The sequence below is a fragment of the Gasterosteus aculeatus genome, chromosome 16, assembly GCF_964276395.1.
Source record: "Gasterosteus aculeatus chromosome 16, fGasAcu3.hap1.1, whole genome shotgun sequence".
NCBI classification, from domain to species: domain Eukaryota; kingdom Metazoa; phylum Chordata; class Actinopteri; order Perciformes; family Gasterosteidae; genus Gasterosteus; species Gasterosteus aculeatus.
Window position 1 is genome coordinate 11,669,126 of NC_135704.1, and position 21,124 is coordinate 11,690,249.

The 21,124-nt window shown below is 46.7% G+C and overlaps 3 protein-coding genes and 1 long non-coding RNA gene across 23 annotated transcripts in view; 1 reads left to right on the forward strand and 3 right to left on the reverse strand.

Annotated features, from left to right (window-relative positions):
• Positions 1 to 2,257, reverse strand: part of tanc1b (tetratricopeptide repeat, ankyrin repeat and coiled-coil containing 1b) — a 75,987-nt gene extending 73,730 nt beyond the window's left edge. The window contains exon 1 of the mRNA XM_040202565.2: positions 2,077 to 2,257. The gene's annotated coding sequence lies outside the window, so the exon portion shown is untranslated. The remainder of the gene's footprint in view (positions 1 to 2,076) is intronic.
• Positions 2,258 to 5,537: 3,280 nt separating this feature from the next.
• dap1b (death associated protein 1b) lies at positions 5,538 to 7,685 on the reverse strand. The gene is made up of 4 exons (XM_040200740.2): positions 7,300 to 7,685; positions 6,349 to 6,445; positions 6,153 to 6,216; positions 5,538 to 6,055 (listed from the first exon to the last, which is right to left on the reverse strand). The coding sequence occupies exons 1-4, from the start codon at positions 7,367 to 7,369 to the stop codon at positions 5,936 to 5,938; spliced, it is 351 nt and encodes a 116-aa protein (XP_040056674.1). The 5' UTR covers positions 7,370 to 7,685; the 3' UTR covers positions 5,538 to 5,935.
• Positions 7,686 to 8,988: 1,303 nt separating this feature from the next.
• Positions 8,989 to 21,124, reverse strand: part of pkp4 (plakophilin 4) — a 55,154-nt gene continuing 43,018 nt past the window's right edge. For all 20 annotated transcript variants that reach the window (XM_078091127.1, XM_040200726.2, XM_078091123.1 and 17 more), the window contains 12 exons: positions 20,770 to 20,983; positions 16,180 to 16,363; positions 15,402 to 15,519; positions 14,749 to 14,940; positions 14,444 to 14,617; positions 14,116 to 14,266; positions 13,092 to 13,284; positions 12,579 to 12,663; positions 12,281 to 12,398; positions 12,029 to 12,169; positions 11,233 to 11,297; positions 8,989 to 10,003 (listed from right to left, as the gene is read on the reverse strand). In XM_078091127.1, the coding sequence (XP_077947253.1) occupies positions 9,752 to 10,003; positions 11,233 to 11,297; positions 12,029 to 12,169; positions 12,281 to 12,398; positions 12,579 to 12,663; positions 13,092 to 13,284; positions 14,116 to 14,266; positions 14,444 to 14,617; positions 14,749 to 14,940; positions 15,402 to 15,519; positions 16,180 to 16,363; positions 20,770 to 20,983 (1,887 nt within the window). In that variant the 3' untranslated portion in view covers positions 8,989 to 9,751. The remainder of the gene's footprint in view (positions 10,004 to 11,232; positions 11,298 to 12,028; positions 12,170 to 12,280; positions 12,399 to 12,578; positions 12,664 to 13,091; positions 13,285 to 14,115; positions 14,267 to 14,443; positions 14,618 to 14,748; positions 14,941 to 15,401; positions 15,520 to 16,179; positions 16,364 to 20,769; positions 20,984 to 21,124) is intronic.
• Positions 9,875 to 14,392, forward strand: LOC144388815 (uncharacterized). Its single transcript, XR_013453083.1, has 3 exons — positions 9,875 to 10,022; positions 13,000 to 13,303; positions 14,092 to 14,392. It is a non-coding gene; the product is annotated as an uncharacterized LOC144388815 (long non-coding RNA).

The window sequence follows — 21,124 nt, forward strand, 5'->3', positions numbered from 1 at the left end:
CTCAAAAGGTGCACAAGAGCCTGTGCTCGCGTGGACTTTCATCTCTCAAGATAAAGTTTGGTGATGGAGTACAAGTTCCGTATTATTAAATATGATTTAGCAGGATGAGTCACTCTGCCAACGCCTGCACCGACACACAAAGGCAACTTGATATGCATTCTTTACTGCTTTAATAGGGGACCTGAGGGGGAAATGAAATGGTAAGGCCGGGCGTTTTCATACGAAATGTGACATGAGTCCTTAGGAAACTTGAGCTACTGTCATTTAATTAGACAATGCCACTTTGCCAGGGGGCCTGTGTGGGATCCTTCACCCCAACACAGAGGATACAACATGTTAGCTTTTTTTTTCTTTCTTCGGCTGCCTGATTGCTGGAGAGTGTGTCGCACCCACAGCGTGACATTAAACAGCGTTGGCGATTGCTTCCTAAAGGGTGCGTGTGATTTTTGGAAGGATAATGGTACTTTAGCGTTGAAATTTACTACTAAAATCCCAAGACGTCAGAGAGTTGAATGATTTTTCATATAAACCAACCAACAAGTCAATACAAGTGACGTTTGACAGCATCTGTGCCTAATGTTGCAGCTAAGATTTAGTTAATACCAAGTGGACTGAAATCCTAAATCTACAGGATCCCACGGCACAATATTCACAATACTTGATACCAAAATCTAAAACTCTGGCTTTCCTGCTTCCTGTTTCCTGCTTACAAAGTGCCATGAGAAGCCCCTTTTCAAAAGTGCTAAATCCTCCTCATCGGCTCAGTATGTGCTGTCTGTCGGGTCAATGCCTCCAATAACCGACAGCTCCTCTGCCATGACAATGCGACTCCGATGCCAGTATCTGCCACTGGCCAACTGGCTGGGGACCATGGGAACCAGACCCCTGCAGAAACTGGGAGGCAGACCCTTGCGGCACTTTCAATGAGACGAGTGCTCTGTGGTGCAAACATCTCATAACCCTGCAGTTGGTGGACAATGGCGGTAACTCTGGCCTCGGCCCAGAGGCATGCAAATCCTTTCTAATGGTTCTGCAATCAGCGTGAAATTGCCTGAAATGATGTTGGGAAGTTAATAGCGGCCGTCTCCGGGGCAAGGCCTGCTGCACCTGTTGAGTGTAAAATTGAGAGAAAAAAACAATCGACACTCTCTTGAAGCTCGACTGAGACAAATACCTCGACACAGGAAACCGCTAATGTGGCAGGTAGAATGCCAAGAGGTCACAGCGACTTTGAGGGAAAATACTGATTCGATGATTTGAGCCTGCGCGCACAGATCAAAACTGCATGTTGACATTTACAAGCGATTTTTTAAAAATGAATGAAAAAAGAACTTTGCAAAGAGTTGTAAGGAGATTAATCTGGTGGAAGATACGCTGAAAGCAGCATAAATCATCTACAGCCGGTGGTCAAGCTTCAACGACTCAATCCATGTGGGCAGACAAGATTACAGCCCTGTGGCCTTAAAGCCTCTACTGTACGTGGGCTGGGTCCCGGTTGGAAAACCACATCAACGGTGGCATTCTGATCAAACAACTACAAAAAGAAGTATTTTAACCTTTTGGTTAATGATCTGCATGTACTGAGCAGGATGCTACTGCGCAATAATACTATTCAGAGCGTCGATCTTCACCTGTTCTTAGATATCCGCACCCACAAGTTGTTTTAAATCCTCAGAGCAACGGTTACATGTTAACAATATTTAAGAAAGGCATTTAAAGGATGTAACGGAGTGTTAATCGCAGCTCTGCATCACACGAAGTGTTCTTCGTAGCAGTTATTTCACTGTTCTTCACCTATTCGAAACTTTTCCCATTCTTGAGGAAAAACGTCAGCGTTTAACGTTAAAAGTGACGCCCCGGGCCGAAATAAACCCGAATGTGTAGCAATATAAAACACATTGCTGTCATTCCCGCAGCAGCGTCTCAATGGACATGTCCCGACATTACTCCCGGGGAAAATGTCCCCCCCCAAAAAAAAGACTCCAGACTGGAGCAACTCTGCGACGTTACATTTCCGAACCACGAGGTCGGTCCAACGCGGCCGAACTTGAGAACATTTTCAATATTGCGTCTTACCTGGTAAATGTCATGGGTATTAAAGTCCTCCACCCCGAAGAAAAGTTCTCCCGAGTCTCCCGCAGTATCTCCACGCGACACTCAGTCCCCACTGGATCCACCAAGGTAGGCTGCGGGACGCCGGAGCTCCGCCCCCTCCCGGCATGACGTCATCCGCGAGGGAGGCACATCACCGGAGGGCAGGGAACCGAGATGAGCAAACCACCCTTCCTCCTTCCTCCTCCTCCTCCTCCTCCACGACAGGATGCACGATGCGAGATGAGGGTAACGGATGAGGGTAACTGTTTGCTGCAGGCTTGCAGTTTAAGGGGGGGGGTCATCAGGAGGGGCTGACCCTCGAAATCACCCACAATCCCTCACAACAAAAAGTCACATAAATAGTTTGGTCTCTTGGGTTATCCATTTTATTTATTTTTAATTAGCTGCTCATTATGGTGATTTTTTCCCCAGGGAATTTCCTGCTCTTAATCTCCACACAACTAAAGCATGTCCGATTCAAACTAGTGCCTCAGAAGGTCTCTAATAAATACCAGATTACACGATTGTTGTTGCTGCCTCTTGCCCAGGAAACTATCAGGAAAGTACTATTCATTAAATCAAATTGTGTGATACTGAGATCCCACCTCACTGAGGTGTTAGCTTTACAGGTTTTAATTAAGAATGCCTTTTCTGTTTACCACGCTGATGTTGAAACCTGAGTGTAGCCACATTAAGACTTTTGGTAAACTTTTTTTTTTAACATTATTCATACTGTACTTGTTCACCAGTATACAGCTTCATGTCAGAGTAGATGTGAGACTTTAACAATTGTGATATTTTAGTGCAGTTGTTTGTATCCCTTATCAGGTCAAATGGCCCCACATTTCTGATTTTTCACATCTTTATTTTTTTGCATTTGTTCATATTATAACTTTTACTCCACATCATTCATTATCATTATATGCAAACATGCAAACATTTTAAAGAGGCTCACTAAATATGATGCATTGCTACTTTGCACCGCCCTGCACACGCAGCTACAACATTAAAATGGTGCTTTGCATCAAGGATTTTTCACACAGAATGGGTCCAGTCTTTACAAGAAACACTTTCACTATTGCTTATGCTTACCCGCCCACCCTGATGTGTGAAATTCAGCACTGCGTGTGCTTATTGCTGATACTTCTCTACTCTATAAGACTTATAAAGGAGTCTTTTCATTATGCTCTAAAGTAATCAACCCAAGCATTGTAACTGATTTAAATGATACCCATATTTGAAATGACAAGTTCCACTGGTCGCCTTATCCAATGATCTGTATGACTTCATCATTGTTGGGAGAGGATGCATGGGTTAAGACATGAGTCAAAGCTTTTATGTATAATCAGCCTCATAGAAACCGGATGCACTTCAGTAGCTTTGTGTGTATTACTGAATCTCTCTGGTGTCAATCAGCACATTTCTTACATCAAATAACAAATGTTATTTCTATTTAGAGGCTTATAATACATAATATACAATATTTCCCCCCACAAACAAAACCCTATCTAATGAATTTAAACCTTAAAAAGTGCAAATAGATGACGTGCCTCTCTGACACAATGAATCAACCTTTGAATGACGCGCACAGCACATCTTAGTCTATGGGGACCCCATGAGGTGACAACATTTTACGCACTTTGCTGCACGTTCAATATTTGTCCCATGCACCAAAGAGGAAATGTGATAAAACTTGTAATTCTCTACTTTTACTTGGGCACGATGCAGCATAAGTAAGTTAACCTGCATACTATAAAATAAATGAAAGGTCCACCGCGTCTCGGGCGTGCAAACCACATCTTCCCACGTCATCACGCGTGGTGGGCCGTCACGGGGGTCAGCTAATGGGCAGTGACACTGACACTGGCATGCGCCATGTCTGGCCTCACGAGACCACCAACTGCTCCACTCCTCAAACAGTGCGCAGAGAGGGCTCTGAACTTTACGCACAGATGGCGCAGAAGGCGAGTGTGTAACAGCGTGAGCATCGCAGAGCATGTAAGGTCGCGACGTCGGGGCGCGCGCGGCTGATGAACGAGCAGATATTGTTTCGTGGGCTCAGTGACGCGAACGAGAAGGTCGCGAGGGAACACATGGACGGCGTGACACGTGACAACAGAGACAAACACACACACACACACACACACACACACACACACACACACACACACACACACACACACACACACACACACACACACACACACACACACACACACAACCGGTTTGGGGATTTAGGATTTGGAATAGCTGTTGTATTTCCAAAGTGATAAGTGAGACAGAAGCACAGGCTGTAGTGTCGGGGTGCGCATAAGTACAGCATTTCGAAAAGTTTCAAGGTAAAAAGTCCCACGTACAGTGGTGCAGAGCAGATTTTATTTTACATTTAAACTTTTACTTTTAGACTTTTAAACGAAAGTAAGGGAGATCATTTATTTTTTTAAACAAATCATAAAGGTTTAACAAATGGAAAATTTGCAAAAACGCACATCTATGAGGCAGGAACGTTTAATCAAACTTGAAATGTGCAGAAAATTGTGTTGCAAATGGGATCTGCCCTGGAGGAGATGGTCTCTCCAACACGTATTTCTTGAATACATCTAGTGTCGGTAAAGACGAGGGTCATGCAATGACTTATCAAATTAAGCTCAATGTATTGTGTAAACTGGATCAGTGCAGCATTATGTACTGGGATACATAGAATCATAGAAAGGAACTGACCAGTCGAAATATAATGGAAAAAGGTTGCCTGCAGAATACAAAACTCTGCCTGAATGTTTCTGAATGTCCAGTAGACCTGCAAACTGCTAACAAGAAAACCAGCTTTTAAAGTGTTAAATCTTTGGATGGGTGGTTTTGGGTTACTTTCAGCAGCTTGCATCTTCATTATGTTCTTGTGTTGCTGCATTTGGTCTTCCACAAAAAAGAAACTTTAGGCTGGCTGCAAGTTTCATGCACATGAAGGCTTGCCGCAGCCTGCACAATGCTTTAATCTTGCAGACATTGTCAGTCATTTGCCCTCAAGTAAACCTTGATAAATGACAAGACCAAGCTCGCCTTTATGGGAAATTCCCAGAGTGCTTTGATTGACAGCATTTAACAGCAAATCACTGAACACAATGGAAACCTTGTTTCAAGTTTGACACTAAAATAGCTCCTTTAGAAACATGGAACATTCTGAAATAAGACTATTGTCAGGATTTAGTCATCCGAGCCACTTGTTACACCAGTTGATGCAATGCACAGAAGTTTGTATGAAGTGAACAGAGACTTGAAAAAGCAATGAAGATTGAATGCTTGATTTTTTGTTTTTAAAGAGCCTGATATTTTAGTTATAAATGATAATTTACCGCCATCTAGTGGTCAATGTTGCTTATGGCAACAACAGAAAAACTTTAGGAAAAGGAGATTTACACAAACAGATTAATCCATGTTCACAAACAGTGAGGCAACTATTTATTCAGCTTTTTTTTATTTATTTTTTTAAATCAAATCTAATAAGAGCCAAGCAATGCATAGTGAAGAAGTCACTGGGGGGAGGGGGGGGGGCGCAGAAACATCACATAATAAAGGCCCCTCCCTTTACATTAAACATACCAAAACACCACCTGGGAAAAATAACTACACCATTTCTCCTACAATACCAGGAAAAGTACACATTCAATGCTGGTTATATAGTATTCTCACAAAGAAGCGCAGCTAGAAAGTAAACAGAGCTCGATGAAAGCCATAAACATTGTCACAACCCGCCAGTCCCCTCGTGAGCCTAACACACTTCATGTTTCGTCTTTCACAGTTGACTCAACACTGCTCCCTCTTTGGGGGATTCTGCAACATGTGTTCAACACAACTTCCGCGGCTGCTGGATGGAGAAGGTCCGGGGGGAGTGGGTCTTCTCCACCGCAGGGCGCAACTTGCTGTGCCAAACGCTGACTGGCGTCTCGGGGAAGTCGTGGCTCAGCTGCAAACAAGCGGCAGTTTATTAGGACACCGTCGCACGAGAGGCACTCTTTAGCGTTCCAGTTTGCTCAGTGGGAATTGATGGGCTTCGTTTTTACCTTGTCGAGCGTTCCGGACAGCAGAATTCCAACTTGTTGCATCCTGCTGGAGGTGGCGACGGACCTGCCGCAACATCACACATTTTTAGTTCAATGCTAGAGCAGAAGACGGCAGCCAATTCCAATACGTTTATGGTGTGAGACAACAAATTTATTTTGCTTTAGTATATTTTACAGATTAACACTTCCAACAGACCTTATTTTATCCGGCCGCTTGGTCTCCTTCTCTGGAGTCACATGGGCGCCACTCTCTTCCATGTTTTTCTTGGCGACCCGTTTACCTCCAGCTTTCACTATCGACCCAGAGGGGAATAAAAGGATTTAAAGCAAAGTCATCTGAGAAAAGAAAAAAATCTGCTCTGTAGCCCGCTTTTTGGAGATTTTAAATATTATGCAAGGAGTACATTTTAAGGATATATTAAAATGTACAGATATTAATACACAATAACTGGACCTTATGAGTCAATTAGAGGAGTAACAAGAGGAATAAAAGCAGCAATATAGATTTCAGATGTCTTTTTGTTAACCTCTTAACTTAATCGTTGAAACTGAAACAAATCCCCTTTGATTTAAAGACTCAGACGTCACGCCAGCTGTGATGATGAAGGGGGGGGGGATAAACAAAACAACATGGTTTCAATTCAACCAGATAACTAATGCAATATTAGTTGACATTAAAACCACGACTCACTTCAAGGTGGGGCATGGGTAATACGGTTTACGTGCACAAGTACGGCCGCCAACCAAAACAAAGCTATGCTAAAATAAAAATGGACCATTTCGGTTGAAAACTCGGTTAGCGTGCGTATTATTAGAAGGCTTCGGACATTGTGATACTTCCACAGGAGGCCTGCTGCAGAAAACAGGCTGCACAAAAGCAGCCCGATGGAGGCTAATGAGCATTCAACAGAAATCAGCGGATCACACGAGGCAACGTTGTTTTGCACACGCCGCAACAAACCTACGCAGCAATAAAAAAAATATTTAAAAAAGGTAACTACAGGATTGAGCGTCCAAATTCACACGACTGTCTCCGCCCAGGACGCGTAGCGAGCAGTAAAAAAAATGAACGATTTAAAAGAAGAAAAAAAATCATCTTTAAAACCCTCGCTTCCGCGCGAAGTGCGCTCACGCGGCCGCTTCTCACCTGCGGGAGGATGACCGGCCTTCAGCAGAGGAGCCTCCCTGGCTGCTGGTTTGGGGAGTTGCTGCACCATTTTCACAAACTTTCCGGTGTAAACACAAAGAAAGCACAATGCCGAAACTCTTCTCGACGCCCACTCGGTTGTTTTTTATGCTCGAACAGAGATGACGTCACGCAGTCAGACAGACGCCCATTTTCGCGTGTCACCGATGTTGTTGTGCGCGGGCGAAGTCGAACGAAACCACAACAAGACCAATGCAACGTCTCGTTGTGATCACCGACGTCCAGTTAATGGCTCAGCAAACCGATTGTATTTCTTTGTTATTGTAATTGTGAGCCGTGACCCTTTTTTTATTTTATTTGAATGGCCGTTTTATTTTGAAAATCTCCACAACACCGGATGTTGTGAAATAAGAATCACTGCAATCAACAAGTGTTTGGAGGGCTCTCGGACGGACACAGCATATAAAATAAAACCACCAAATACTGATACATTATCTTTTTTTCTTTTGTGTTAAAATGCATGTTTAACAGATCTGCTGCGCTTAGATATTTTAAGATACACATGAATGTCCTTCTAATGCAAGTAAACATTGATATATAGATTAAAAAAACATATTCACAGGTTTATTCGGTTAGTTTGGCTGAATTACCGATCCATCCTTGGGGTAGGTTAGTTTATAAGTTGTATCTTCTTTAAAAAAACTATCCTTCCTTTGAAGGGTCAACTTTGAGAGTCAAAAGGATGCCAATCAAACACAAATAACACTCCTTTGGGTGTGTAACACTGTGTGTAATTCCCCCCTCCAAATAATCACATCTGATTCGCAATCTGCTCATGAATTGGTGGATGTGTGTCAGTGGCGCGGCTCTGTCTAAACAAACATACCTTTTCTGCCCCGTCAAGCTACACATCATTCATTTTCTGTGTCCTATTAGCACACGATTTGAGTCCGTATTACAGGAAGCCTGTTTGGCTGATGGCTAACCCACTTGTTTGGAAATAGGCAGCACTGAAGTGAAATATCAACTGACACAATAGGCTTTAAAGAAGTTATCTGATCTTAAACGCCTTGTCTTATCAAAAATCCCCAAGGCTTTAGGACTTTCATCAGGTAATTCATGTGCCCGTTTGTTTAAGCCAGTAATCCCTCAGCGAAACTCAGACCAGGTGGCATAGAATGCTGAATATATTAACCAGTGAGGGGATAATAGGAGACCAGAATAATAATTTGCAGGTAAAAGATGAGACAACCACGGCCGAGGAGTCGCACATCTCTGTTCCATTTTGTTGTTGTTTGGATGGAAGTGTGGTGTGATTACTCCTGCTGCCTGCTAGGAACCTCAAGAGGGGAGAGCTGCCAACTATTTTGTCTCCTCCTCCTGTTTGTGGTTTTATTTTCTTGTCATCCTCTTAAACTTATTTATGAGGAGCTGAGTTTAAAGTTCACGTTCTAAACATGCACTGATGGCAGAATGAAGCGTCGTGAAAGTTTTCACATAGCATGTTGATGTGGACCTGGAAACAGTTTAATGAAACGCATGCCGGCTGATTGAAAGCATGTTTCCACTGTTTGTATGAATACAATGGACGCAATGAACAGAGAACAAAGTGTCCAAAACAGCTGGGATCCTCCTTTGTTTTTCTTATGTTTGCGCTGTACTTGAGGAAAGATGCAACTGCGCAACAGCTTTAAAAAACAAAAATGACCTTTTATTATTTTTAGCACGATTGTGTCATGTCCACATATTTGTTCATATGTTTATATATCCATAGATTTAACATGGCACAAGTTTATTTTTTTAACCAGTGCTAATGAGTGTAAACCAGGTAACATGTCGTTTTTTTCTGTATTTACAATAAAATGAAAGAAATGTACAAGACTTCATGGCATTACACAGCTTCAACATTAAGTACAGATACAATTTTATCCCTCTGTACAATCTAACATCATTAGTGTTCTATTTTAGTTTGTTTATATCCTGTGTGTGTTTTTTTTTAAACAGATATGATTTCATGATCCATTTTGGCCTCAGCACATACACATTCCCCGACCTTCACTCTTACCGCGGACCCTCGCTCACGTCACTCACACCTCTCAGCATGCTATCACAGCTACGACGTTCACAAAGACGATAAAACTTAACGTCTAGACAGGACGCGCGTCTCCTCGCCGCGCGCGGTGCAGGGTGTCGTCCCCCGACAGCATGATTCCACCTTCCTCCGCTTAATAACAGATAACTTAAAAAGAACATTCCTTGATTTCCTTCTTTGGCAAACATTCCGTCTCTCCATCTGCCATCGCTCAGCTGAACTCCACCTCCACACATTCACTTTGAAAAACACTTATGAGGAAAAAGTCCATGAAAACGTTTTTTTTTTACGGCCCTTGTGGGCTTCCCGGGCTCCGCCGCGGGGGGAGGTCGAGGGGAGGGGGGGTGACGCCCCTCAGACCTATACCCAGGAGTCAGGGGAGCCGGGGTACTGCTCCCCCGCCCTGTAGGAAGGCCTCTGTGTGCTCGCGTAAAAGTCCACGTAGTTGGTGGCGGATTTCAGCCCGTGAGGCTGGGAGCCGTAGTCGGCGGCGACGGGCGGGTAGCCGACCACCTCCTCCAAGTACGGGTCGTCGTAGCCGCGGGGATGCTGCGGGTACATTCTGTACGTGTCGTAGTTCCTCCTGCTCGCCTCCTCCGAATAATACACAGGCTGAAAGGACAAGAGGCAGGTAAGAGGGGCGGGGGAGTCACTGAAATCCGCTGAGGTCCCGGCAGAACAAATTTTCTCATTTACAGCAATCGCGGTTAAAAGCCATTTTTTATTCCCTGCAGCTTTTTATGTCATTGGCGGAGTTTAGAAGACTAAAATGGCCCTGACGAGATATTCACAGGAAACGATGGGTGGATCTAATCTAGCTGATGTCAGTCTCCCTGTGAACCGTTCACCAAGCTGATATTGAGCATTCTTGTCCCATTAGTCCACGCGTTGGTAATAAAAGAACGTTGCTGCAGTTTTACCCAAAAGCCCTCTGGTCTGGCTTTGTCTGCCAAGGCTTTCATGATAAAAAATGCATATAAAAGGGATTTCTCTGAAATAAATGAGGCGACGACATTAACTGGGCTAAATGTGAAGGACGCGAGGGAACTCTCTCTCGTCTCAGACATCTCCTCCCTCCGGCCTCCTTCCCACCGTGGCTGTTTGTCTGAGCGTGCACACACGGACGTGTGGCGCAGTGACAGGCGCCTGAGACGCGCCCGGACCGCCCCGATCACAGCAGTCACAGTCGCTCTCGCTCAGACAATAGCTGATGCGCTGGGTCATTCCCCGCGTTGGCATTTATCCGCGGCGTAATGCGCGTCAGTCTCTTTGTGTCGGGCCGCTGGGGCGGAAGAGCCGGTGGCCCTCGCCAGGTTTATGCAGCTCGGTGGAGGGGTTTCAAACAGCGGCCTTTTGCTATTACCATCAAACACTTCCTGGAGGGAAACGTGTTTAAACTGCTTCGATTCATTTATCAACCAACATTGTTAAGCTCTCTCTCTACAAGCTCATTTTTCTGCTGTGTAAACTATTGGCGATTGATTGCATATTTAGACTGTTTAAATAGCTGATTGGTTAATTGAGAAAAAAAACTACAGATAACAATAATAAAAATAAGCCTTACTGCAACGCTTTAATTTGTCGTTTTTGATACAACTTAATCTACCAAAATATAAATATTGTTGATGCAGCACTGATTAGCGGCTGCTAATCATGTTTATACCAACATGCATTGCGGGAGGCCGCTGCTTGTTGTTGCCAAAAAAAATATTCTGCACAAAAGAAACTAAACCTAAAAAGTTAATACAGCTAATTTGCACTGTGGAAAAAGTTTACATGGCAGGGTTAAACCATGGCAGAGAAAACACAAGCAAACATTTATTCAGAATGATTCAATTCACCTGTGTTCTCCTGGGCTCCTCTCTTGTGGGGGATGAGTAGTAATATGGAGAAGGCTTTCCAGACCCTGCGGGGGCGATATATATATGTATATGAGAGCAAGAGCAATTCAGTGGGACAAATACACTTCGTTACTTCATTTCATATCAGTGAAACGGTGTGCACATCCCCGTAGGACAGACGTCAGTATTTAGACAGAAGCGCTGTGCTGCGCAGAGCAATTAAAACAAATAATACATTCGGCCAATGCAGTTCTGTTGTTCGCAGAGCCCCTGAGAGGGGTATGTCTGTTGTGCACTTTTACCCAACCGGTGGCATCCGGAAACTCAACTTATCGTTACGTAACAAACTGACCGTTTGAGGCAGCGGCACATTTAGTTTACTCCTCCCTGCCGCTGCTCGTCCGGCTGTAACATGTCTGGGTGCCCGCTAGCTGCCCCCCGGTATGCACGCCACGACTCAGGACGGCCAACAACGGCCCCGCTGTGGAGGGTCCTTGCGCTGGCCGAGCCGCTCTGAAGTGCTAAAATGACTGACTTTACTGTCTCGGGGGGCTGGCGGGCTTTAGGGGAGCCAAAACAAAAAAAAAGAGTGTTTGGCAGGGAGACGAGAGCGGCCGGAGGAATCCGCTCGGAGCGGAGCGAGGGATAAAGTAGATAAAAGCCTCGCACCGAGAGGCCCGGAGGGCGGCCTGTGATTACGGTCTGGTGCAGGAAGTGGATACCGTTTTAGCACAGAATGAAGACCACTAATATGTAAACTTTCAATAGCTTTCAGATGTGTGCATGGCTTGAGTACCTGTATACTGGTTTTTATGGATAGTGTTGTCCCCTTGGTAATTATAAAATTGCATAGTTGACGGTTCTCTGTGGTAGTCTCTGATAGTGTCTCTATGCTCTTTCATGCCCAGCATGGCGGGGGACGACGTGGCACTGGCAGCTGTGAAGAGGAAAAACACATTTCAACAATAAATTCCAGAGGTTTTCCTGTTTCACTGGCGGAGTTTATTTTCATCCGGCAGGCGCGGTACAAATGGAAACTTGAGCCTACCAGGGTGGTTGACTGGGGACATCTGAATGGTGCTGGTGGGGAGGGTGGGCTGGGACTTGAACTTGTCCCGTTCAAGTGTGGATACCGGAGTGAGGAAATGGTTTTGGTTCCATCCATCCTGTTGAGAAGAGGGAGGAAAAGCGGTGGTTCGAATGGATTCTTGTGTGGTATCTTTAAAACACCCCGTCTTTTGGTCACAGAAGGAATATATCACGAATCAATTGAGAAAATGCAAATGTATTTGACTGCTTTAAGTTCAAACGGGACCGCCACGGCCCCTCGGCCCCAGTGTTCTTACTTTCTTATAGATGGTACGCAGATCCCGGTACTGCCACAGTGTGTTCAGCACCTGCGCAGCTGCTTTAACCACTTTCATGGAGTACCTAGAAAACACACACACACCCACAAACATGTGCTTTTGAGTATAACCACATTGTAGACATGACAGGGCAGCGTGATAGAAGGCGAGTGGCCTCGGTGGGTTTTTAACCCTGGAACCTCACGGGACATAAAGTGGGATAGAAATAGCTGTCGGTACACTTTCCCGCAGGGGCGTAACGCCGTGATGCGCACAGCACTACCTTCCCTGTGGCTACGGTCTCTCCTTCCACGTGCATTTAAATGTGTGTGTGTGTGTGCGTAGGTGTGTGTGTGTGTGTGTGGCTGTCAAATGTCCAGGACATTGCCACCGGCCACACGCGGCTCGTTGTGTATTCCAGTGCACATGTTGGAGAGTCCAGGTTTACATGGGCGTGTACCAGACACCCTCAACCCCAACGCGTCGGGACAAATACGTGCTGCTGGAGCCCACCTGTCTCCTCTGCCCTTGGTGATGTTGACCAGCTTCTCGATGCCCCCCGTGTCGGCCAAGGCCTTGGCGTTCTCCATGTTCTTGCTGGTGACCTCGTGCAGGGTGCAACAGATGGCCGCCACCGTCTCGTCGGACAGCAGCGTGGTGCTGCCCCCCGGGAGACGATTGACCAGGTCCCTCATCGCATACTTTCCTGTGAGGGGGAGGAGGAGGTGAGACATGCAGCTAGCTCACTGCGGTGCATGCAGAAGCTTATGCGCGGAGAGAAGAGGACACACAGACTTTGTTGCATTCACCCCTCTATGCTAAATCATGCAGAAGTGAAGGAACTGCCACGGTGACTTAAACAATTTCTTAGGCTTGAAATCCAAACGGTGTATTAATTGCGATGAGGTAGGCGGTTTTCCCCAATGACATTGCGTTATTATCACAAGGGCGTCACTGTGTGGGCATCCCAGTGTTTCCTATATCTCTCCTTCAGCAGAGCAGCAGAGCTGAAGGACCTGAGCACATGCAGCATTAACTCTCTCTCTCTCACACACACACACACACACACTGCAACTCTACACTGCAACTCCTCCCTTATCTGCCAGGCGTCACCCCTGCATTGCTGGAACTGTATCTCCTCATTAATTCCACATAGAGAGAATATTGAAAAAATGGGATGTGAGATGAAATGAAAAATGATAAGCAGTAGTCGAAATGCTCACAAATGCACTAGTTCTGTTTCTAAATTTACCAAAATTACACAAAAAGGTGTTGTTTATGATGTAATGCGCCCATATGAATGCCCATTCAGTTTCAGCTTAATTGATGTATATATCTCCCTACATATTTCTATAGTGAGCAATCAGAAAAAAAGTATTTGTCTTGCAAATGAACATGTTTGTGTACTATAAACGTAGCCTGACTTGTTTAAAAACACAAGCCGCCGCGTTAACTTAAACAAAGTCAGGGTAAGAAGAGCAGCATAACGAATCTTCACATTTTGTCTCATCAGAAGCAATACGCACGTGTGACTCACCTATGAGCTCCTTGTTCCTGACATCCAGCGCCATGTTTCTCAGAGCGGTGGCCACCGAGCTCACCACCCTGTCGTTATCCATCCGCAGCAGCTCCACCAGGATGGGCAGTCCCTTCTCCTTGCGCACTGCCGCACGGATGTATGCCGCAAACTGAACGCACAAAAGGCGTTAAACCTCCAAAAGGGTCCGAGCAGCCTCTGCTACGGCTGGCGCAGTTGATTTATATATATATTTTTTGGGCGGGGGGGGTAGATGGTTGAATAAATAGTCCCCTGGAGAATGTGTGAGTTTGTTTACGTGCACACGGATACACAAACATCACCGTACCTTCCAGTTGCCAGCTGACAGGTTCTGGAGGGACCCAGCGGCGCCCTCCAGAGTGGCGGGATTTGAGCTCTCAGCCAGCAGAGTCAGGTAGGGTTTGACCACCGAAGGGTGCCATAACATCTCCGCCCCCTTGGGGGACTTGGAGAAGCCGGGGATGGGCCCGACGCCGTCCCACTAGAACAAACAATCAAGGAGTTTGGTCAGGTTTGAGTGCAGGCTCTAACACGGGCTTTTTTTTTTTTTACACCTTTTTCAAACAACACACGCACTGCACAGCGCGATCGATTCAGGAGCACCGCACTCACCGTGTCCTCCTGCGAGCTCTTCCTCTTCTTCTTCTTCTTCCTGCCCCAGCAGCCGGAGTCCACCTCTTTGCTGGGCGACTCGCTGGCCAGCAAGCCGTCCAGCTCTTGCCCCCCTATCTGTCGGGACGGCGGCAGCTCCAGCTCCAGACGATACGACAGGTTCCTCAGAGTGCAAACGCAGTTCTCCACAATCTGATGGCGGGGGCAGAGGGGGGGCAGGCGTTTGGGCGAGGAGTCACGGTCGAGAGTGTCTAAATCACCGCGACGAAAAGCTACAACATAGTAAGCCCTGTGCGGCACGTCACGCTGCGGACAGCCTTGGCGTGGGGCAGCGGCCTGCAATCTGCGGCGTCACAAATCAATCCGTTTAAGGAATCCGAGGGTCTCAATTTTTGAAGATTATCTGGACCAGAGCTAATGGATTGTACTCCACGCTGTTTGAGTCCTGTACGGGCTTCGCCTCACAGAATGTCTACGATCGTGCACGTTTGACCAAATTAAGGGGCCTCATTTCCTTTACTTTGCAGATGAGCCACTCGACTGAGCGTCTGAGAGATCTGCCCTATGAAGATGTTTGCAGCATGGGGAATGACATGAAATAGTTGGCGCGCGTGTGTGTGTGTGTGCGCATGCAAGTGTGCTTTAGTGCGTACTTTACTGTCGAAGTCGGAGGCGTTCACACACGCTTTGATGACGTAGAGCAGCGAGTCGACCAGGCCGTCACAAACGCGCATTTGTTTTCTGGCCTCCTCACCGGCTGAACTCAGGTTCCTTTAGAAAAGCACATCACAGCACACACAAAGGAATATATCGGGCCGTTGATTTCGTACTTCACTCAACAAACAGTTGAGCGTATGCAAATGCAGTGTGTGTGTGTGTGTGTGTGAATGTGTGCACCATCCATAATGCATGAAGTGTCTGTGTGGTCTGACTGAAGTCGTTATAGCACTTTGCTGAGTAAATAAAGAAACTCTCTAGATGCAAACACACACCCACACACACAAGTAGCTTTGACTAATTAAAGGCTAAACTCTACATGCACCACACTCTTCAAAGGAATACTACCCCCCCCCCCCTCCCCGGGAGGAAAGCTTGTAATATAACATAATTGCCTGAAATAGCCTATGAAACGATGATGACTTTGAGACAGAGAAATGAAAGGTCATAGCTATTTGACTAAAACATTCAAAATAAGACTTTGGGCAGTTTTCTTCTGACGTTGTTTACAAACGTTACTCTGGCTCTAAAATAGATTTAAAATGTTGTTTCGTGTTTTTGGGTACGCTTCAGTATTATATTATCTTCAAAGACGACATTCAGAGACCCTTTTAAAGAAGAACCACATCATGAGCTCATTCCCCCACTAGGCGTAGTAGCGTCTGTCGTCCACGCGGGGGTGCTAGCGCCCAGTGTGCTCATCAGGTGGTTTACCTCAGACAGCCCGAGGTGTTCCTCAGCACCAGGGAGGAGTGGAACTTCAGCTTGTGGTCGTCGTCGAAGGTGGAGCTGCTCCATCCGGAGTGAGGGATGATCACAGTGTTGGTGAGGGTCGTTAAGGCGTCCCGGATGATTGTCATCTTGATGGCGTCACATGACGACAGGTTCCACAGCACACCTGAGGAGGACGCAGCAAACAAAAGGAGCCGTTGAAAAACCTCCCGTTACGTCAGCTGTCGTGTGCAGGTAGGGTGAACCCTCAGAGAGCCACGACTTGGGCTTCTAACAGATCAGTGTGTCCACCAGCACGGAATCACATGCCGAAAGGGAGAAATGGAAAGAACAGCATCAAGGCGTGAGATATTCAAATCATACTTCATCTTGGAAGAATATCCTCGGGCTGAGAGTATTTGTTTGAAACGGGAAAAAACGATCCGTAATTTGAAGGATTCTCTCAATTCAAACTGGCTGATAATTCTGCACAGCCCCGGCAGCCTTTGATGCCGCGTGTGTCAAGGATTAGCCAGCATGTAGCATGTTCTTGTAATTAGACGCCTCTTGCTGCCAGGCTTATGCTCAGGCCCACGCTGACATGTGCAGGGCACCGGCAGCCTCGGAGGAGGCGGATGCTTATTTTTCCCCAAAATGCTGGTGCAACAAAACTGCAGAGTGCACGTGTGTTAGTGGTCACTCCATGTACAATTTCGCTAGTGCTTTTGGACATCAACTCGACCTTGGTTTGTAAGTGCAGAACAAAGTACATGATCTACAGACCAGTGCAAGCTTTTAAGGCTGAACTATCTGAACCCGGATTTCAAGTACGCTTTCCCGACTTTTTATTTCTTCAGCTCTCCCTCTTTATAATTGAACCAACGGAGACGATAATAGTCTATAATATTGCCCAAGAGCCTAATTCCGACGCACTGCTGGCAAGAAGCTGTATAGACAGAAATGTCTCTGCCAAGCAGCGTTTACGCCGTCCATTTAATCAACAGCCATTTCCTTAATACAACATCAAAGTGCTTTAAAGAAACATTTAAAGATATGAGTGAGAATATATTATTTCATTTTTTAAAATTTTGAAATATCAAATCAAAAACAGGGGATTAGTGAATGCCAAGCTCTCGAAAAGAAAGCATGCAGCATATGCATCTTATCGGACCTTGCCAGCAGTGTGTTTATGTGTGTGTGTACCAAAGCCCTCGCATCAGATGGGGCCACCATCTCCACCCTACCCAGGCTGGCCGGGTCCATTTCAATGAAATCCCACTGTGGCGATAGAGCCCGGCTCCTCGTGCAAGCGCACTCAGTGCCGTGTTTGCCTTTCTCACGGGGCACTGCGATACCCGAGGAATGCCCCGAAAACGGTGATAACACAGCGTTTCCCACGCCCGCCAAACAACCCTCAACTCCACGACCCCACTCGAGTCCCTCCGCGCGCGGGCCCGTGTCCATTCCCAGAGATGGAACCTTCTCCGCTGGACTCCAGGCCGCGTCCTGCGGGGGCGGAGGCATGCTGGAGACAGAGGTGTGACACCAGCGGCACAGAGTCATATCGGGCAGTCGGATGGAGCAGATCTGCCTGGCAGTGTGTGCTCGTGGTCTCCGGTGCCTCGGCCCGGACTTTGGAACAGCGACCCGATGTAAACGCTGTCGCGGTGACACCAGAGAGCAGGAGGAGGGGACGGCGGAAACAGAGAAAATAAATACGAAGCTGGTCGGAATATGTCTCACAGCTGTTTGCAGCGTTGATCCCGGAGGTAACTGAAGGCCGACACCCCCCTCGAGTTGAGGCAGCTCGGCTGCGGCGGATTCTGGGGCTTCGATGCCATGCGCAGAGGAAAATGGTCAAAAGATTATTGATTAGGAATTAAATGGCCAGGAAGGGTTTCATTTAGTTAACCGTGGTCAAAGGGCTGTGTTGCTGCTGAAAGGAAAGATGGGGAATAGGACACATTATCAAAATACCGCAGCTATCGGCTTACGCGCCTGCATCGGTATTTAAAGCTGGTTTCATTTACATGTCACTGGGAAACTAAAACGTGGAGTTACCGCGTTGAGGCTGCGAGACACACGGTTGGTTGATTCCCAAACATTCCTGACTTCCTGAGTGCCCCTTTGATGCGTGTCTCTCTAACCGCGGGGGTCAGCGCGTCATCGACTCTCTCTGGTGGATTAACCCGGTCAGCATTTAGTTCGGTCGGCGAAAAGCTGCTGATCGTTCCAAAAAAACAGAAAACGGACAAATGTATTAACCTTTACGTTTTTTCGGGAGCCGGACTGCAAACTTGTCGATGCTGCATTGATTAAACCTCAGGAGAGCCGCTCGCTGTGTTCTTTTGAGGTTGGTGGGCGTTATTTTCATTTTCTCCCTAAAGCTGCGGAAGTCAGTGCAACGCTGCCTGTGGCCAGAAGTGGATCTATTTCTGGATCAAATTCAGTTTCTCAATTCGTTTTTCATTTTGATCAAAAGATCCTGACCTCCTCCATTGTTTGTTGTCAAATCAAAGCAACACAGCAATCAATGCCAACACTGGGCAACTATTCAACTATGAGGAACGTGGAAGAAGTTCAACTTTTCAAAAGTAGCTTAGTTTGATAAACTTACAAATATAAAAACAGTTCAACTGTTAAAAGTTCTACTTTAAACTCAACTTAGAATTTTTTTTAAATAACTGCCGCTTGTTTATTTGATAAAATCTTTTTTCTGCAATAACAAAGAATTACCTTTAAATACACTCAGTTGTACCACGTGTACACAAGACTCTCAAAAGCTTAAACCCAACAAAAGCAAGATCCAGAGTGTAGTTCCCAAATAACGGAGCCAGGCAATACAAAGGGTAAGAAAGCAGAGCTTTTTGTGTGCGCTTGCTGGTTTCAGGTATCCGAGTTAATGACAGTGCAGTTTGCTTTTGGCCCTTTGATCTGAGCGGCTCTGAAAGGACGGAGCAATAACCACAACAGATGCTGGGGGGGCGGGGGGGGGGGGCACGGGCAGGTACTGTCCCCTTTGTGTGCCCCCCCCAAAACATGACCCCTGACTCGGAGCGAGAGGGTTGGCCTGCTTTCTTGAAGCTACTTTTAATGAAGCACAGGTGACACCTGGACTTCCCTGAAGGGGGTGGTAGGGGGGGGGGGACGAGTGGGAGCCACTGAGACACAGGCAGGACCTTCTACAGCTAAGTTCTGACACCAATGCTGCTTCCTGTATATGCAGCACTATACAGAGAGTGCGTAACAAGTTGAGATGAGCTGCCGCTGGGTGATTTCTCCCTCCTCCGCTTGGCTGTGGGATGCACCCGTCATCCCGCTGAAAGCTCTTAATGTGGATTGTTCTCATCAGCCGTAATTAAGCAGAGGTGATGCAGCACATCTGACCTTTTCTAATTGCTCCCCATCCTGGGGCCTGAACCACGAGGAGCTGCAGCAGACTCAGGCTGGGTAAAACCGAGCTCACAACGAAGGGATTGAGGGGAAGACGTTTTGTTGGATATGAGGCATTGAATCCCGTGTCCTTAATTAAACGATTGACCGATTAGCAGACAAATGCACTTGTGCTCTTTTTTCAAAACGGTTCATCCTTGGATGTGTATCTTCCCAGACCGGAGGAAACCGCTGCACATCTGTTGCTGCGTCTGTGCTCGGGCTGCTTTGTTTTCCTTCGGGGGCCCGACGGACTGACACCCGAGACCGCGACAGTGCGGGGGCCCGAGCCGCTGACTCATCAGCCACCCGGGAGCCGAACGTCTTGGCTTGCTTATTTCCGTGGGGCTCCACCCTGAACCTGAACAACACGGATTAAAACCCTCTGCCTGCAGAGCTCGGACGCCACACAAACCCAAGCGAGCTGTCCACGGCGCAGTGCAGAGAGGAGGAGGAGGCTGACCAGCAGGCTGCTTTTCAGACGGGGACGGAGCTAAAACCGCCCGGCAGCCTGAGAAAATGTGGTTCATCATTCACGACACGAGCAGCAGTGACCTCAGCGGCGAGGGAAAAGCCTCTACGCGTTACTACGACGATTACAATCTTTGGATAGACTAAAGTAAGTAGTCGGCTTAACTGTTAAGTAGTTTCTTAAACTCATACCTAATCTCTACAGAGCAACATTGAATGGTAGACCGCGACATTCCGCACCTGGTAACCAGGAGCAACCAGACCCACACAGCGGTAAAACACCAGCAGCTTTGTGGAGTAGATCATTCAGAATCTTCAAGGTTCTCGTCCTGTAACCCTGCGCTAAACCCCCGTGAGATCCAATTCCCTCCAAGAGGTGACCGCAAAACACCAGCGTCTAATGCTGGAGGGCTCCGTGAAGCCGAGGAGAGTCGCAGACTCATCCAAAGGTTCATCACCGCCAGCTCCTCCTCTCACATTTTTACGTTGTCATTTGATTGCTGTATAATTAAAAAATAAATGTCAGCTTTCAGTTAGTTAGTAATCATGTGGCATTGTCTAGTTCAAGCCTTATAAATGTGACTATTTATCCCCCTTCTCTGTTTTAAATGAGTGTAGATCGGATATATTTGGGTTTCCCAGGATTCCCTTGGTGTGTTTGAACTGCAGATGCATCCTTGGCCGACCTACCTGAGACAAGCTCCCTCACTTCTGCGTCCACAGTCTTTCTCAGCAGGCGGAGCAGAGCTGGGATTCCTCCCGCGTTCCTCACAGCGACCTTGTTCTCGTCCATGGCTTTCCCATAGACCAGGTTCCTCAGGGCGCCACAAGAGTTCTTCTGGACCTCGAGGACCTTGTGGTCCAGCAGGTCCACCAGGTGTTTCACTCCTCCCAGCCGACACACCTGTGGACGAAGCGAGTGAAAAAAATGCCACAAAAAACATTCTGACCACGAGGAGCTTTTTGTTCTCATCTTATGTACGCAAAGAGCAACATCATGCATTTATTCATGCGATAAGAGCATCTACACAGGGGATACAATCAT

What these genes read in the sequence shown, in the direction of transcription:
- dap1b (XM_040200740.2), bottom strand. Translation starts at nt 7,369, where the DNA reads ATGGTGCAGCAACTCCCCAAACCAGCAGCCAGGGAGGCTCCTCTGCTG. An exon ending in AAGCGGCCGGATAAAATAAG is followed by an intron (nt 6,217 to 6,348) that starts GTCTGTTGGAAG and finishes ATGTTGCGGCAG; the next exon opens with GTCCGTCGCCACCTCCAGCA. An exon ending in TGTCCGGAACGCTCGACAAG is followed by an intron (nt 6,056 to 6,152) that starts GTAAAAACGAAG and finishes GCTTGTTTGCAG; the next exon opens with CTGAGCCACGACTTCCCCGA.